Here is a 16,133-nt window from a genome sequence, read left to right as displayed (position 1 = left end):
TGTGCTGCTTTTTCCAGTGTACTGTCCTGTGTGGCAACAGCCCAGTGATACCAGGAGCACGTTGAAGCAAATCGCTGCTGCTGCTGCTGACGAAAATCCCCTCAATAGCAATTATGTTGTTTTGATGATTCTTAATTGTAGTGAAAGTTTAGATAGTCATTTATGTGGCGAGTGTGTTTTAAGAGGCTGCCCAAGGCCTTTGAAACCTGTTAATACATCTTTGCGTGATTTTAAAAAGGTTACCTGCATTGCCTTTTACACATAATAAACACGATCAATCAGGATTTTCAATGCAGTTCAAAGACCAGAGAAAGTTCCCCAACACATAAACAAACAGAGAAATAGTGATTGTAACTGAACTTTCCAAAGGTCACCTGCACTGTGCTTTCTTTCCAGTGGTATTTAGTTTCATTAATGCCTGTCTCATGCAAAATAACAGAGATTAAGTCGACCGCAGTTGATCAAATTTGCCAGAAAAATAATGGAGAAAACTTTGGCCCTTTGATGGGGTCCATGGAAAGCTCCAAAGTTCAGTATTTTGTGGAGATTCTCATTGAAGTCTACTTTGAAAAACACCACTATTATGCATCATTTTAAAAAATAAAAAATAAGAAAAGAAAAAAATAAATTAAATAACAGATAGAGAAAAGATAGAAAATAAATATCTGAAAATAATTATTTAATTTTTAAATATATATAAAAGTCAATTACATTTAACACTTTTCACACCATTACCTACTTTTTTTTGTAATTTTTTAACCTTTTTTTAACTACTTTTCAGGCATTTCTGTTAAGCTTTTCACTATTTTCTTGCTAATTTTGGTATTGTCTTGTGAAGTTCCTCACTGCTTTTCATGTTTTTGAAGGAGATTATGCCAATTTGCTCAGGTTTTTAAGTGGTTAACTGCTAACACTGTGTGCATATAAATAAAAGCATCACTGCAAACTTTATCCTCAACTGCGTAATGCATCCAGAGACTCCTGCATCACTAAAATGCACACAACAAAAACCACATTCATGTCGCCTGTGTGAGTACTAAACACCTGGCAGTGGTCTAATTTTAGGAGGGTCATAATTTCCCCTCCCCAGATCTGGCAACATGCTGTTTTGGTCACCATTTTTTACCTCTGTGAACATGAACGAGCACAGCCCTTTTGTTTTTATGATGTTAAGGCACAGAATGATACACGGCCCTGGAAGGAGGCAGTCTGACTAGTTGGGCCCGATGGGAAATCGAGGCTACATCTGGCCTTAACAAATACACCTGTGCTTTTGGAGCCTAATGCATAATTCAGGGGAACATATTAGAAATAGATAGGGGGAAAAAATGGGACAGAGCTGGTAGCCGGCCTCTGACCGCTCCAGGAAACACCCAAAACACTGCGGCAGAAGGGCACAGGATGGTTTGGGAGAGTGGTTGAGTCACAGTCAAAATGTTTTCAATGTAGTGACGAAAAACAAACCTCGTACGCATTAAAGGAGACCTGTAATGCTTTTATTTATTTTCTGCCTGATATGACGTCATGGTGTCACATGTATGTTATGAATGTGGCCAGAGTTTTAAAATAATTTCCAACATAACATCAATATAATCAATGAACAGTTTAATTACTTAAAAAAGCATCTGAAGAGGACTCTAATTTGCAAAGACTTAATTGTGTGATTTTTGTTCTTCTTTTTATGAGCATCTTCATATGTCACTTTTGGCTTTTTACCTCTCCTGTGCAGTGATTAAACTTTTTAATTTTCTTTTTCTGTCTTTTCTATACATGTGTATGTGCAAATACACTAAATTAAACTGAAAATGCCATGGTAGAAACCCACAACACAAGTATAAACCTGAAAATGAGCATTGGAGATCTCCTTTAATTTAGGCACATTTTGTACTGCTTTTTCACGTTTGAAAGTAGTTGAATGTGATGTACAGAATTACATGAAAAAAGCAACCTTGGGCAAGATCACACAAAAAAACTATTCAGATTGCTAGCAAAAGCAATTTGCTTTCCACTCTTTGATTTAACCATCATTTCAGTGCACTTGTCATGATTTTAAAGTCTTTAAAGAGTAAATAATTTGCTCAGGCAGCCTGAGTAAACATTAGTTTTAGTCAGCAGCTAGGACAGTTTGTAACAGCACAGTTTGCCTTTATTTGAGCTCCAGATTTTTAACAACTGAACATGGTGTTTCTAGGTTTTTAGTTTTAAAAAAAGAACACTTTATATGTATTCTTATGATTAATTGAGTTTTAGAAAGGGGTGTCTTTTGCCAAATGAAGGCAAAACTTTCATAGTTTGAATAAGGTTGTATTTAAATAGTACTCAAACCGTGCAAAACATATTAATCAATAAGAAATGACTTGTTAGTTCTAACTTCGATTTTAAAGGTCAGGCGTTTTCACATCTTGCATGTGCTCGTGTTACAACATCTACAAGTTATTTAACATTTTGAGGTGTGCAGCCTTCAAAAGACGGGGTCCAATATCACATCTGTGAACCATAAAACACATCTAAGGGAAAAAAAGTGTTGCAACCTCTGAAGGGAGGTCAGAGCTCGGAGCTCAGAGCTGAGAGACATTCAACGTCTTGCTCAAAAGGAAAAAAAAGAAGCAGCTTGGCGACTGAGAGACTTAATCTGCTGGCAAGGAAGTCAACCAAGTGGCCCAGTTAATGCAACTGGTAAATGTTAGTTTCCCCCAGTTCAATGGGACAGAACGCAGCCTGGTCTGATGACTGAGCTCAGATACCGTTTCAAGTTGATGTGTAGCAGAGCTGAAACTGAATCATCAGATCTGTTGTGCTGCTGAGGATTAAAAAAAACAGAGCTGCTTCATCCTCGCCATATTGATGTAACCTTACACTGGTGTGCAAGAGGATCAATGTCTGTGTGAAACTGCTGCAGTGTACAAAAAAGGAGGCCAAATGTGAAGGCAAAGCACCAGACTCGACTTATCAGCCTCAGTGGTAGATATATGCAGAAACTCAAACAGCCATTTCCCCTAAATTACCATCAAAACATGACTTTTACACTGCGGTTTGACCTCTGCAGCCAGGGGTTGATTGCTTGGGACGCATTCAGATCATGTCAGAGAAACAGGCCAGGGTCTTGTTGCTTCAACTTAGACCCATTTATACTCATTATCTCATTAGAAAAAATGAGACGGTCAAAGGGTCAAACAGTCATATGACGGGGAAATGTTGCCGTAATCAACCGTATAAAACATACAGCTTGTTTTTAGTGTGCATAATTAACTGTGTTAGCATGGCTACGATTGATCATTTAGGTTATTATGCATGTGCTGACACACGTGTCTGATTTCTGACACTTAATGGGCAGTGGTGGAGGAAGTTTAAAAGTCCTAATATCACACCGCAAAACTACTCTGTATCAAGTTAAAGTCCCAACATTAAAAATAAGTGAGTATAATCAGGAAAATATACTTAAAGTATGAAAACTAAGAGCACCCTCATCAAAAAACAGACAAAAAAACCTGCCCAAATTCAAAACTAATAAAAAACAGAAAAGGGAAAAGGACTTGAATGTTTATTAATGTTTATGTTGATTAAAATAATTACCAAAGTCACCAATTTAATAAAAACAGAAAACACCCCAAAACTCAAACCTATTTTTAAAAGAAATTACCAAAAATTTATATTTATAATAATTCTGTCGATCAGCTAAGTGATTGCACTCTCCTCATGTCTGTAAAGTAATTTGTAAGTAAACTTTTCAGCTGAATGTAATGCAGTAAAAGTACAATATTTCCCTCTGAGATGTAGTGAAGTAAAAGTATGAAGTGGGATGAAAAGAAAAGACTCAACTAAAGTACAAGTACCTTAAATTTGCACCTATGTAAGTAAGTTAGTTACATTTCAGCACTGCGAATGGGAAACATCGAGGCTAAAAAATATATTCACCACGCGTTATTTTCTGTTTCTCTCTGCCGTCAGATTCACATTAAACCTGACAGTCCCATAACTGAAGAGACAGCACGGGAAATATTTATCTATTTGCAGATCAAGTTCACGTCGGATCTGAGGCACCCTCAAACTGCTCCAGCGGGGTCGCACTGTAGCTGACCCCTGCATTTGGGCTGGGCGATAAAACAATAACGACAATTATCTCCATAATATAATAACATAATAAAAGTTTGATAAATCCTCCGTATAATTAAACCACCCATACGCCCTCAGAGGGGGGCGGTAATGCAACTTAAACGACAGTTATCAACCAAAATTAACCAGAAGAAGACAGTAGCAGCATAGAAGAAGAGGACGGCGAGACAAGGGGACCCACCGACCGTCCACCTTTCGCCGACCACTTATGCGTACGCGTTTTTTGATTCAACATTAAAAGTTATTTTAGTACTACACTTTCTACACAAGTCATATAAATAATATATTAGAAAATTAACGTGACTGACTAACCGGCTATTTCATATGACGATGTAAAAATGTCAAATATTAGCACGTGTAAACATGATTTCTGCCCTGGTCTCAGCAGAAAGACTTCTTCACAGACTGTCTGTTGTTACTGTGTCATTTAAGAAGTAGCAAAAAATATAAACTGTGGGTGTAAAACTTAGTACAGAACGTACTGACCACAGATTTATTTCGTCTATTTTATCTGTTTCCATAGTCACTAAAAAACCTTTAACATTGTTTCTATTGTCATGGTTTTGAATCTACCAAATGTTACATTTTGACAAAAAAAGTTTAAAGCACAGTTATCAATATGACGAAAACCAGCCTTTGAACTTTTAAAAATAATGATTAGATTTTTTTTGCAACGCACGTGTGTGTAAAAAGGACGGGTATGCGAGGAGACAATTTCAACCGTGTTGTGCAAAATTGCCTCGTGTTGATAGACGAATAAAGAAACCTCCTTTATTTTTCTTGTAACTTTGGTTCAACATCTGCCTGCAGAGTTCCCTGGAAATAAAATATCGAAGGAGCCTGTTTTCAAACTTAGCCCAAAGTAGCAAAACATGCACAAGAATCCCATTTACTATCCTGTCACATCAACACTTTGGCAGACAACCTTGACCCGCCATGTGTTACAGCAGCATTTACACATGCCAGCATGGATCAAAACACCAGGCAGCTGCTGAATGCAACACTAAACCAGGTCAAATTTCACATCTATGCTTGTTTTATTCATGCATACCGACACCTTCTATTCCAAAAATAAGAGCGTATTACAAAAGCAAGTCATGTCTGGTTTTAAGGCTTAATTAAGCAACGGTGAATATTCATAAATACTCAGAAATCTTGTAAAGGAGATCTCATAAACTGCATATGGCATGCTAATGCTGAACACTAATTTATCATTTACTGGCAAAAATACTGAACATTTTCTTGGCACAATTGCTTCAAACATTAATATTTAAGTTTGAAAGTGTTGACAAGGCTAATATGTATGACGTTTAAGCAGAAGTTTAAACTTAGACCAGTCAACCAGGGTTGGAAATTAGCTCCAGCAAATCTTGTTAAATATGCAAAAGTGGCTGCTAGATTTGCTTCACTCACCTGCCAAAAAAAAGGTAATCTATTGTGTGGCGAATTAAAGTTTATCACCAACCCTGTCATCGACTAGTCTACAAGAAAAAACTAAAAAAATCAGATAAGTGAGCACAATTTAATCTAAAAGATTAAAAATTGTGCGAAAAAATATTGCATGTATTATAAGAGTCATTTAACATTAACTGCATTTTACAACAGCTGAGTTGTCTTTTTCTGAAAAGTGTAGCATTATGCACCAAAACATGACAATAATTCATAAAATAAAAGTTCTTTAGGAAAATAAAACTCAAATGAGTTGCTAATGACGATTCATGTCTTATTGATTAATTTCCCAATAACTTATCATGATGTTCAGGCCCTAAAATGTCGTGAAAAGTAACATTCACAAGTTCAGAAAACCCATGATTTCAAAACGCTGAAGATATTCACATAACTATAATATAAGATTAACTGGCACTGAAACCAGTTATCAGTTTTTCATTTTTGGCTTCATCAAAATTTTTGCAAATTAATTTTGTGTCAATTACGGTTTCAATCGACTAACTATTATTTTAATGTAGATCAATCTTAATAGATTAGATGTTTGGTCTACAAAATGTCAGAAAAGGTGAGTTTGTAGTATAGTTGTAGGAGTAGTAGTAATAGTTGTTTAGTTGTTTCATCCATGACCCAAAAATATTGTCATAGAGGAAGAAAGTCACCAGAAAATATTCACATTTCAAAAGCTGAGATCAAATTTTTTTGACATTTTTAAAAACAAAAAAGATTAGGAGATTAGTTGGCGATTAATTTAGTTTCAGTTTCACATCACTGTACACAAAATAATTTTTGGTTGCTGGACAAAACACTATCGTTGTCAGGTGAAATGTAACTGTTACTGGAGCTGTTCGTTGCCAAACAACTGCGGTTCTTACAAAGAGGCTGCATTTCGAAGTCTTTGAATGAAAATCTCGACGTTATCTTGAATATTTTGGCATGTTGCAATAGGCCTCATCAAATAAAACCACTCTGGGCTAAGTGCCCTGCCCTTATCAGAGGTTTCTTGGTGTCGTCTTGAGCTGTGCCAATTCAACTTGGATTTCATGGAGGATTATTATTCCACCTCAAGTAGGAACCATTCATTTCCCCACTTCACACAGTAATGAGCGAGAGGAATAATCATCTGCTGCGCTGTGCAATAAAGACAGCACCTGGCTTACACTCTAACCAACCCCAACTATTACCGTATTTGAGAAGCCTTTTAATTTCTACTCAAACGCTCAAAAGACACCCCGGGGCTCGCCGTATAAGGACAACTCTGCTGCGACTTGAGATTTTATTTTACCTTTTCCATTTCTCAACTCTTAATTGGAACAGTTTTTTTATCGGTGCAGTGGACGTTTTATAAGCATGGTCACTTCGAAAGAGCACAGAAAACCAGTTTGCACAAGCATTTTAAATTTAAAATGTTTTCTGCTTGAAATCAACACATTTTCTAGTAATCTAAGTTCTGCTGATGCACAACAATCTGACAACAACTCTGCCTTCAAGTCTGATTTTTTTTTTTTACAGATTATTCTTTCAACTCATGCAATCTCTGTGGTTACGCTAAGCCCCACCTCCTGTCAATCACAATCCAGGCAAACCAACAACAGAAAATTCACACTACAATACTAGCTGTTAGCAGCATGGACCTGTTGTTTTTTTAACCCGCGGAAACCTGGCAGGACATCACATTTCATGTGCTGCATTTAGATGCCTTTAACGTGTTTAAACCTTCGAACAAGAGCAAACTGAATTGACTTCTTTTGTGTTTGTTGTCCTACAAACTGCAGAAATAAGAAAAAGGAGACAAGAAAATGAACTAAAAATTAGTTAAAAAAATAAATTAATTAATAAAAAAGATGGAAAAAGTAAAATATAAATAAGTTAATATACATTAAAGTTAATTACATTGACATTTTAGCACTTAGGTTAATAATTAAAAAATGTCTTTTATTTGTTTTTATTAGTATTATTACTATAATTATTAACAATTTTCAATGAATTTTTTTCTATTATTGCCTTTATTGTTATTTTAACTTTTTTTCCGATTTGTGCTAAATTTCAGGTAATTTTCTTGGCTTCATTTATTTTTGAAATAAATGAAGCCAATTTTTGCAGGTATCAAAGGGTTAAAGGCACTGGTTTACAAATCGTCACCTTTCTGTCATGTGAAGAAATGTCGGTATTATGATCTCCACTCGCATTTAGACACTGAGATGAACACTGGCGGGTCTTAAAGGTACCGCTCTGGTGTTATGTAAGGACAGACTGTGTCATTTGGGGAGATGGAACCGGTCCAGTGCTGCATGCATTCAAACATCAAGCCCATGAAATCAGAAAAACCATGATAATTTCTACATTTAACCCTAAAACAAAACATTACGCGTTTAGTCGAATCTTAAATTTAAGCAGGATGAGTTGTTTTTTTTGGCGGTTTAACGCTTTAACACCTGGATAAACAACTTGTCCTGCATTTAGGCTCCTTTGACAAGCATTTAATCCTCTAAAACAAGACAACATTGATTAGATTTCTTTTCCAAAACATGGAAGAAAAGATAATGATCAACTTTGCAAGATATGTCCAGCAAACTGCAAACAAAAAAGGACAAGATGACAAAAAAGATGTCCTTAAAATTATTTGGGGGTATTGTTAGATATAATGAAAAGCGAGGGAAAATGTCGACAAGAAAAAGGATGTTTTTCCTTAGGGTCATTTTTTTTGCTTGTTTTTTTTTCTTATTATTTTTAGGTAATTGAGCCATTTCTTGTTAAGCTGCTTGTCGCCTTCTTCCTATGTTTTTTTTTTTTTTTTTTAAAGAAATCTCATCAATTTGCTCAAAAAAGCAACAGGTTCCTTTATTCACCTTTCTGTGATGAAGTAAAACATCACAACAATTTCAGTTATTATGATCACAGTTTCAGTTTCCCACTCGCCTTTAGACGAACACTGCCTGGTCATAAAAGTACCATTTTGGTGTTATTTGAGGATAAACTGTGTCATTTGGGGATATGAAACAGGTTCAGGGCTGCATGCAGTGGATCATCAAGCCGAGAAAAATGGGAAAAATCATGATAATGTGTAAATTAAATAGATAGATAGATAGATAGATAGATATACTTTATTTCTCTGAAAACTGAGAAATTGGGGTGTAGCAGCGCCATGCAGTAAGAACAAGAGAATAAAGAGCACACATTATTAAAAAAAAAAAAAAAAAAAAAACTAAGAGACTGTACATATATACATATATACATGTGTAAAGCATGTGTCAAACCTCAAACAACACATTGCATGTCTATATAATGATCCAGTCTGGTTTAATCTTCAAAAATAAGTAGGATGAAATGGGTTTTTTGTAGTTTAAACCAGTACAAGCAGATCAAACAATACAATTCTTTTGCCCTCGATGCTGTGCAAGAAAAAATAGCACTGCTGGGTTGACCCTTTTCAGCTTATTATCACCTCACTGACCCCGCTGGCGTTCACTGTGCATCCACCCCTGGGAAATGAGTCCACATAAAGAATGTGCACCAGCACGGAGGCTGGAAATTGCTCTGCTGCTATGAGGTTTGACACTTAACGGTGTTATAATAAACATCATAAACAACTGAATGTGCTGCAAAAAGGTTGAGACCACCCACACTGAGTTTCCCCTTTCTTCGTATATGAATCAGACTTTCCATGACCTTTTAAGCCATTATTATTGTGCATTACAGGTGACTGAAGATACAAGATTTTTATGCCCCTTGAAAGTTGGACATCAGTTTTCTTTTGCTGTCTTTCACAAGCGATTTGACCCTTTACAACCAGAGCAAATTGGTTTGATTTCTATAAAAAACATGAACAAACTTTGCAAGAAATGTACCACAAATTACAAGAAATAAGTTAAAGAAGACAAGAAAAAAAATAGTTTTAAAAAAGAGGAGAGGATTATTAGAACATTATGCCCAAAAAAAGGGAGAAAGTTCCAGAAAAATATATATTCATATAATCATTTTATAGTTAAAATTATATTACAGAAAAAATATAATCTTTTCAAACATTTTTCAGCACTTTCTGCTTGATCTTTTTTTCTTATTTTCAGGTTATGCTTTTTAAAAACATTTTCCTGAACAAATTTTCACTAATGTTTTGGGCATGTCATGTTAAGTTGCTTATTGCATTCTCCCATCTTTTTACAAAAAAAATCTTAACCAAATTGCAAAGAGGTTAATACTCTCTGAGGTAGCTTTACATTGTTTTTCACACAGTCCAATATTATCCTTTCTCCTACTAACACTAAGCTTAAAACCCCAGTCTGTACTGGTTTGTCCCAATTGGAGCCCCTCAAGGACCCCTTGAGATCCACAGACCCAAACTTGGGCTCAATTTCTACAACATGTGCAATGCATAACCACACATGGACGATGCAAAAAGGGCATTTATAATGAGGTGGCAGGCAAACTGTGATTTTCCCACCATCCTACAGAAGTGTACTACATCTGTGATGTTCTACTTATGATCGGCAGGCCAAATCTGGCCCCCGATAGGCTGTCAGGTGGCCCTTCAACAATTTCATATTCATAACAAAAATATATGGGAACTGTTTTGGTATTTTTGGTATACAAAAACAGCATCAAAATAGAGCTTATTTATAAAAAACAGGCAGAGGAGGGTCCCTAATGTGCTCAAACCCTGTCCTTAAATCCTAGAAATATTATAAAATGTCCTAAAATCCCAGAAATGTCCTGAAATCCTTGGTACATCCTAAAATCCTAGAAATGTCCTAAAATCCCAGCAACATCCTAAAAGCCTAGAAACTTTCTAAAATCCTTTAAAACATCCTTAAATCATAGAAATGTCCTCCAATCCTAGTAACATCCTAAACGTGCAGGATATCCGAGCAACTCCCTAATATCCCCAAAACGTCCTAAAATCCTGGAAACATGTATGGGGCTGCAGCGAATGGCCCCGAGCCTCCTGTCATTTTGCAAAAGTGGCCCCCAAGCAGAGCAAGTGGAGTATCCCTGCACTACATTTTCCACATAAAACAACGAGCTATGCATTGCACTCTGCAGAGGTAACACAATATGCATTACAGTGGATTTTCCACAGCTGACAATAAGCCATGCATACCCCGCTCCACACCCACCTGAAGAGCAGGAGATAAGGAAAACGGCGAAGGCCAGTTTGGTGGCGTCTCCCATTTTCCATCCGAATCTGTTCCTCTGACTAGAAAGAAAATAAAAATAAAAAACACCCCAAAAAATTGCAAAAAAGACTCAGTCAAATTAAAAGTCAAGCTGCTCCAGAGAGCACTGTCTCTGCAAATAGGACATCTTTAAAAGAAATATCCAAAATATCCCAGGTAATGCAAGTCCAAAAAAATATGAAGAGGAGGGGGTTGAGGAAGAGGAGGGGATGGTTGGAGGTATTTCCAGGTTTTACAGACAAGCAATGGAGGGCGACTTGTTGGCATTCAAGCCAAAGCTGTCGTGTACTTGCCACAGCATTGTGTGATCAGACGTGTTCACCTGTGCCTGTTTTTGGTGTTTGACCTGTTATTTTCACAGCACCGGAGCAGAGAGCCGAGCCACAGCCGGGCAGGGCTAACATCCATCGGACTGGAAATCGAGCGCACTCCGCTCTCTAATCAAACTTCTCCTCGACAGGCTCCGTCGCATAGCTTTAAAACGTTAAAACAGGCGCTGATATTAGCATTTCTAACATCTCACACGCGAAGTAGTTGCTTCAAAACATGTATTGCTGCTGTTATATTCCGAGTGGAAGCGTCAGTTTCGTCCGACAGTCCGGCGGAGCTGCCCGGCCAAAACCAAGAGCTCCGTCCGCTCCGACAGGGAAACAAACAACCGATTACGGGGCTCCCCTCCGGCGCGTTAGCCCGCTCCAAAGTGGGCCAAACAACCTTCCTCCGTCGAAATCACTCGAATGAATAAGTGCGATGGCGATCGTACGTTAGCAATAACGCAGAAAGCTGCCGTTAATCCGTGTAGCTAACGCAGCTACCGAGTTCAGGACGAGCTGCTTTTCCAGAGTCCGTCTCCTCCTCGCCTCCTCTGCTCGGGACAATTTCAAGATGGCGTCACTGGCCAGCGTCAACGTACGCGCGCTTGTACGTAAAGATTCCGGCGAGGCGTTTCAAAATAAAATGTGCAATGGAATGTGTGTGGGCGTTTATTTTTATTTTTGTCATAATTATGAACACGCGTTTTTAATGTTTGATACTGTTAAAAAAATGTCATTTGATCCCACATCATTTAAAGGGAATTTTACTGTGTTTTATACCTAATTATGCACACGTTTGATTATTGCAACTCATTTTATCATATTATTTTATAGAAAGTGCTATAAACATAGTTTTTTTTTTTTTTTTTAACATTATTAAATAAAAAAACAGAGCCCATTTTGCTGTTTTGCCTTTATTTTTACCTAAAATATATTTATACTGTGATGGAGGTCATAAAACTTGATTTTGGCACAGGGCCAAACCATTAGGTAACAGAAAAGGACCATCTTTGTTGATATTTTGTAAATTTGTTCAAGACTTTAGACCACTAGCAATGGTAATAATCCACCATTAAAACAAAAAAGGGAATATACAATACATCACTGGATTACCAACCAAGCAAAGTAGGGCTATTATTATTATTATTATTATTATTATATTATTATTATTAAACACTATAAAAGAAGAACATTTGCATATATATATATATATATATATATATATATATATATATCTTTCTAAAATTAATTTGATACATTAGTATTATTATTATTACTGTTTAGTTGGGTTGTTTGACTGTTTTTAGGAATTTGCACAACACCAACATAGCTCCTGCACTGTTACCAAATGGTATGTCACTATGTCAAAATCTAGTTTTATAACCTCCCTTACAATGTAGTTATGTTTTTATTTATAATAAAGCTGAAACAGCAAAATTTGGGGGCTCCTGACTGATGATATAATGGGCACTGACATTTTTATTGTCTGACCACGGTGATGTAAATCATTTTACATCAAATTGATTATTAATTTGCCAAATTCGGATTAACCATTCACAATCAGTGGTATGGTAGTTAATGTTTTCAATCTTACATGTTTTTATTTACTATAATTGTGAAGGCAGAGTTATTTATTTCCGGTATCAGCTTGACCTACTTTCGCCAACTTGATGAAACAGCTTTACGAGATGGGGATTGTTTTTATTCGGGAAGGGCGCTCGTTTTGTACTCCGGCGCGTGCCATGCCAGAAAAGGGGGGCGGTTGCAGCCAGTTATCTTTTCAAAATAAGGAATATCCATAAACAATGTTTACAATGCACTGCCATCACATGTATTGCAGATAAATTGCTATTATATAATACAATATGCATGTTTGTGCATATTATAACGTGTATTTTTCAGTAAATATGTATTTTTACATCAAAAAATAAAGCAGATTTAAAGAAAGGCTTTATAGGAGGTCTTAAATAGCATCCACGGCTGCTCACATTGATGTTTCGTGAGGTTAAACCATGAAATCTATACATTTTTAATGAGCAGCATATTCATAACATGTAGCCTGCCACTCTATGTAGGTCACCACCACCTCCATATAGCCTCATGCTGCAGCGTGTGCTACTATACAGTCACATATCAGATTTCAACATGGGTTGGGTGCTCAGTAATAAATGCTGAGAATACCATGAAGTACAGATATAGGCTTGGCCCATTCCCAAATCTGCGTGACACTAATCTCTCTAATAGCCTGGAGCAGATCTCCAACCATAAGCGCTGCTAAACGATTAGGAGGTCAAAGGTCTCGGGGGATTTCTCTGCCAAGCTGCAAGCTGAGTCACCTGTTCTATATCGGACTGTTGGCTTTCATCTTCAGCAAAACACACGGACCTGGACATGGCCTAATGGTAGCAGCTCCAGGCACTAACACAGGCCGGGTGAGGAGTTCAGTTCCTGTAGATGTTATTCCCCTGGCGGTGATTTTGAACTTTCATCACAAATGAACTCGCGCGCTCGCTCTCTGGAAAGAGTTCAGCTCTGTCCAGGAAACGTGGGGGATGTTTATCACAAATTACTCACTGGAAAAAATATCAGAAACATGCATCCAAAAACATCTGATTGCATATCAGGACATAATGGTCGCTAAAGCGCTGTGTGATTAGATTACACTTCATTGTTAGATTCCTTTGTCTTGCGTCACAAAGGATTAACCAATTAAATTCCAGGAATTTAGGGTGAACCCTGCACGAACTCTTGCATGATCGCTATACTTCACCTGCAGGATTTGAGCTGCAAAATCACCACCAAGTAGCACAATTTTGTTCATTAGTTTAAGATAATATTTAAGCATTATCTTTGCACTGAGAATTATTATTTAATTAAAACTATCAATCAGAAATAGAAATTAGTAACACAGAAGCTGTTGCAGTACACTTGTTTTCAAAGATCCTCCTCTGCCAGGAATCAATAATCACATTTTTTGTCTGTTTTTTATCAACTATTTTATAGACCTATAAAACATAAGGGATTTATATCATTTCCAACATCATGGTTTCCAACATCAGTTCATCCCACAATATTAAAGAGACACATTTAAAACATGTTAATACAGCCTATCCAGAGCCTGACCATTTTGAATTTTTTTATTTATTTATTTTCACTTTGAAAATCTGTTTTCTAACATGCTTTATAAATAAACTTGATTTTATTTATTTATTTATTTCCCATTTATTTATATATCTCCCATTAGTAAACTCTGGTTCTTTAAAAAAAACAGACAAAAAAACATGCTTTATAAATAATCTTGAGTTAATTCAAGTTTTGCATTAGAATTTATTTATTTATTTATTTATGTATTTATAGGGAAAAATAATAAAAAAAAAAAAAACCAAGGAAAAACTATAATAATTATTATTCTAATTACATATTTAAAATTCATTTTCAAACATATTTTATTTTTTAAGCACTTTTGTTTTCTTTTTTTTTCCTATAACTTTTTTAAAAACTATTTTCCAGGTCATTTTCTTGCTTCTTGCTCATTTTGAGATCAGTTTTTCTTTCGCTGATTATTGCTTTCTCCCCGTATTTTTCAAAGGCTATTTGCTCAGGTTTCAAAGGGTTAAGTCTCCATTACTGCACTGCATCAGACTTAACTCTCTGCATTAAAAAAATCCATAAAATTTTAGTTTTTAATTACAGCTTGACAGAATTGTTAAAACTATAAAACAAGTGAATTATATCACAGTGCAGTTAATGATTGTTGTTAGAGCCATTTTTTGGGTTATGTGTATTTGTGTTTATTTTTTTTTGTTTGTCTGGAAGCCACAGTAGGTGGCGCTCTGCACTGTGTGGGCAGGAATGATTAAATAGAGCAAGACGTAATTACTCAGCAGGTGTGCTGCTGAATGAGAGAGCAAACAGTTTTTTGACCGTCACGTCACGTCACGTCGGATCGTGGTCGTCGACTTTATTTATGCGTTGTGGCAAATATGTGAGCCCTTTTGTTTGTATGTGCAGTTCAATTATCGGCGCATTGTGTCAAGAGCGTTTATAAATAAATGTGGATGATTACAAGAAGTGTTGGATTCATTGGACCCGGAAGACGACGGACGCGTCAATTATCAGTCTCAGCAGGTAGCAGCAGCCCCTCAGTGGCTTAGGTTCGTTTTGTTGTTTTTGTTAAGAACAAGTCACTATAATTGTGTTGAATTAATTTCTCAGGAAGCAAAGCGTTCATATTCATCTATTTTAAATTACTCACCCAATAGTTTGTATATTTATCCAAACTTAAGAGCAAACACACCTTCCTCCCCTCTCTGTTAATCTGTGTTGCATGTATACTCCCTGTCAGCTCGTGAGGATGACACTGCTGTAATCATCCGACCTAAATTAAACATGAGCTTAATGCCACGACCATCTTATAGCACGACACGCTTTCAGCAGAGTACTCACGCTCCTCTCTTCCCCCGGCCTTGCTGAGCCTGCCTGATGCCTTCTCGTGTCGTTATTGTCTCTGTGAGTTTGCTGCGAGGTCACTGAAACCGCACCAGCTGCAGCGATGCAGGTAAATACAGTGAGAGTTCTCTGAAGTGCACCTAAGTGTTTTTCTTATTCAACGCTTGTTTGTATGACTCGGTGACACTGACACAAGAGGCCCTTCTGTCTCAGAGGCTTCTCGCTTTGATATACGATAAAAAGAAAAACTGGATTCTTTCGATTTTTTAAACGATAAAAGGGTAAGCTGACCCTGAGCATAGAAAAATCACGATCAGTGCAGAAATATATCTAACAAACCATATCTTTTATTTGTCTGTGAATGACTTTATAGCAAACATAAATTCATGCATACAACAAAAATAAAATGGGTCTACATTTGGAGTATAAAAAAATGCTCAAAATGTGCCAAATTCTCTTATTTAAGCTTCTTAAATGTGAATAATTTCTGGTTTCTTTACTCCTCTGTGACATTAAGCTGAATACCTTTGGGTTGTGGACAAAATAAAGTATTTTAGGGCATCATCTTGAGCTTTGGGAAACACTGATCAACATTATTCATCATTTTTTGACAGTTTATAGACCAAACAACTTATTT

At 36.5% G+C, this 16,133-nt stretch overlaps 1 protein-coding gene across 1 annotated transcript in view; it reads right to left on the bottom strand.

Annotated features, from left to right (window-relative positions):
• Positions 1-10,825, bottom strand: part of LOC121963066 (activin receptor type-2A-like) — a 49,567-nt gene extending 38,742 nt beyond the window's left edge. The window contains exon 1 of the mRNA XM_042513436.1: positions 10,674-10,825. Coding sequence (XP_042369370.1) covers positions 10,674-10,728 — 55 coding nt within the window. The 5' untranslated portion in view covers positions 10,729-10,825. The remainder of the gene's footprint in view (positions 1-10,673) is intronic.
• Positions 10,826-16,133: the final 5,308 nt, after the last annotated feature.

The sequence above is a fragment of the Plectropomus leopardus genome, chromosome 24 (genome assembly GCF_008729295.1).
Source record: "Plectropomus leopardus isolate mb chromosome 24, YSFRI_Pleo_2.0, whole genome shotgun sequence".
In the NCBI taxonomy this organism is placed as follows: domain Eukaryota; kingdom Metazoa; phylum Chordata; class Actinopteri; order Perciformes; family Serranidae; genus Plectropomus; species Plectropomus leopardus.
This window is presented reverse-complemented; position numbering and strand designations above follow the sequence as displayed.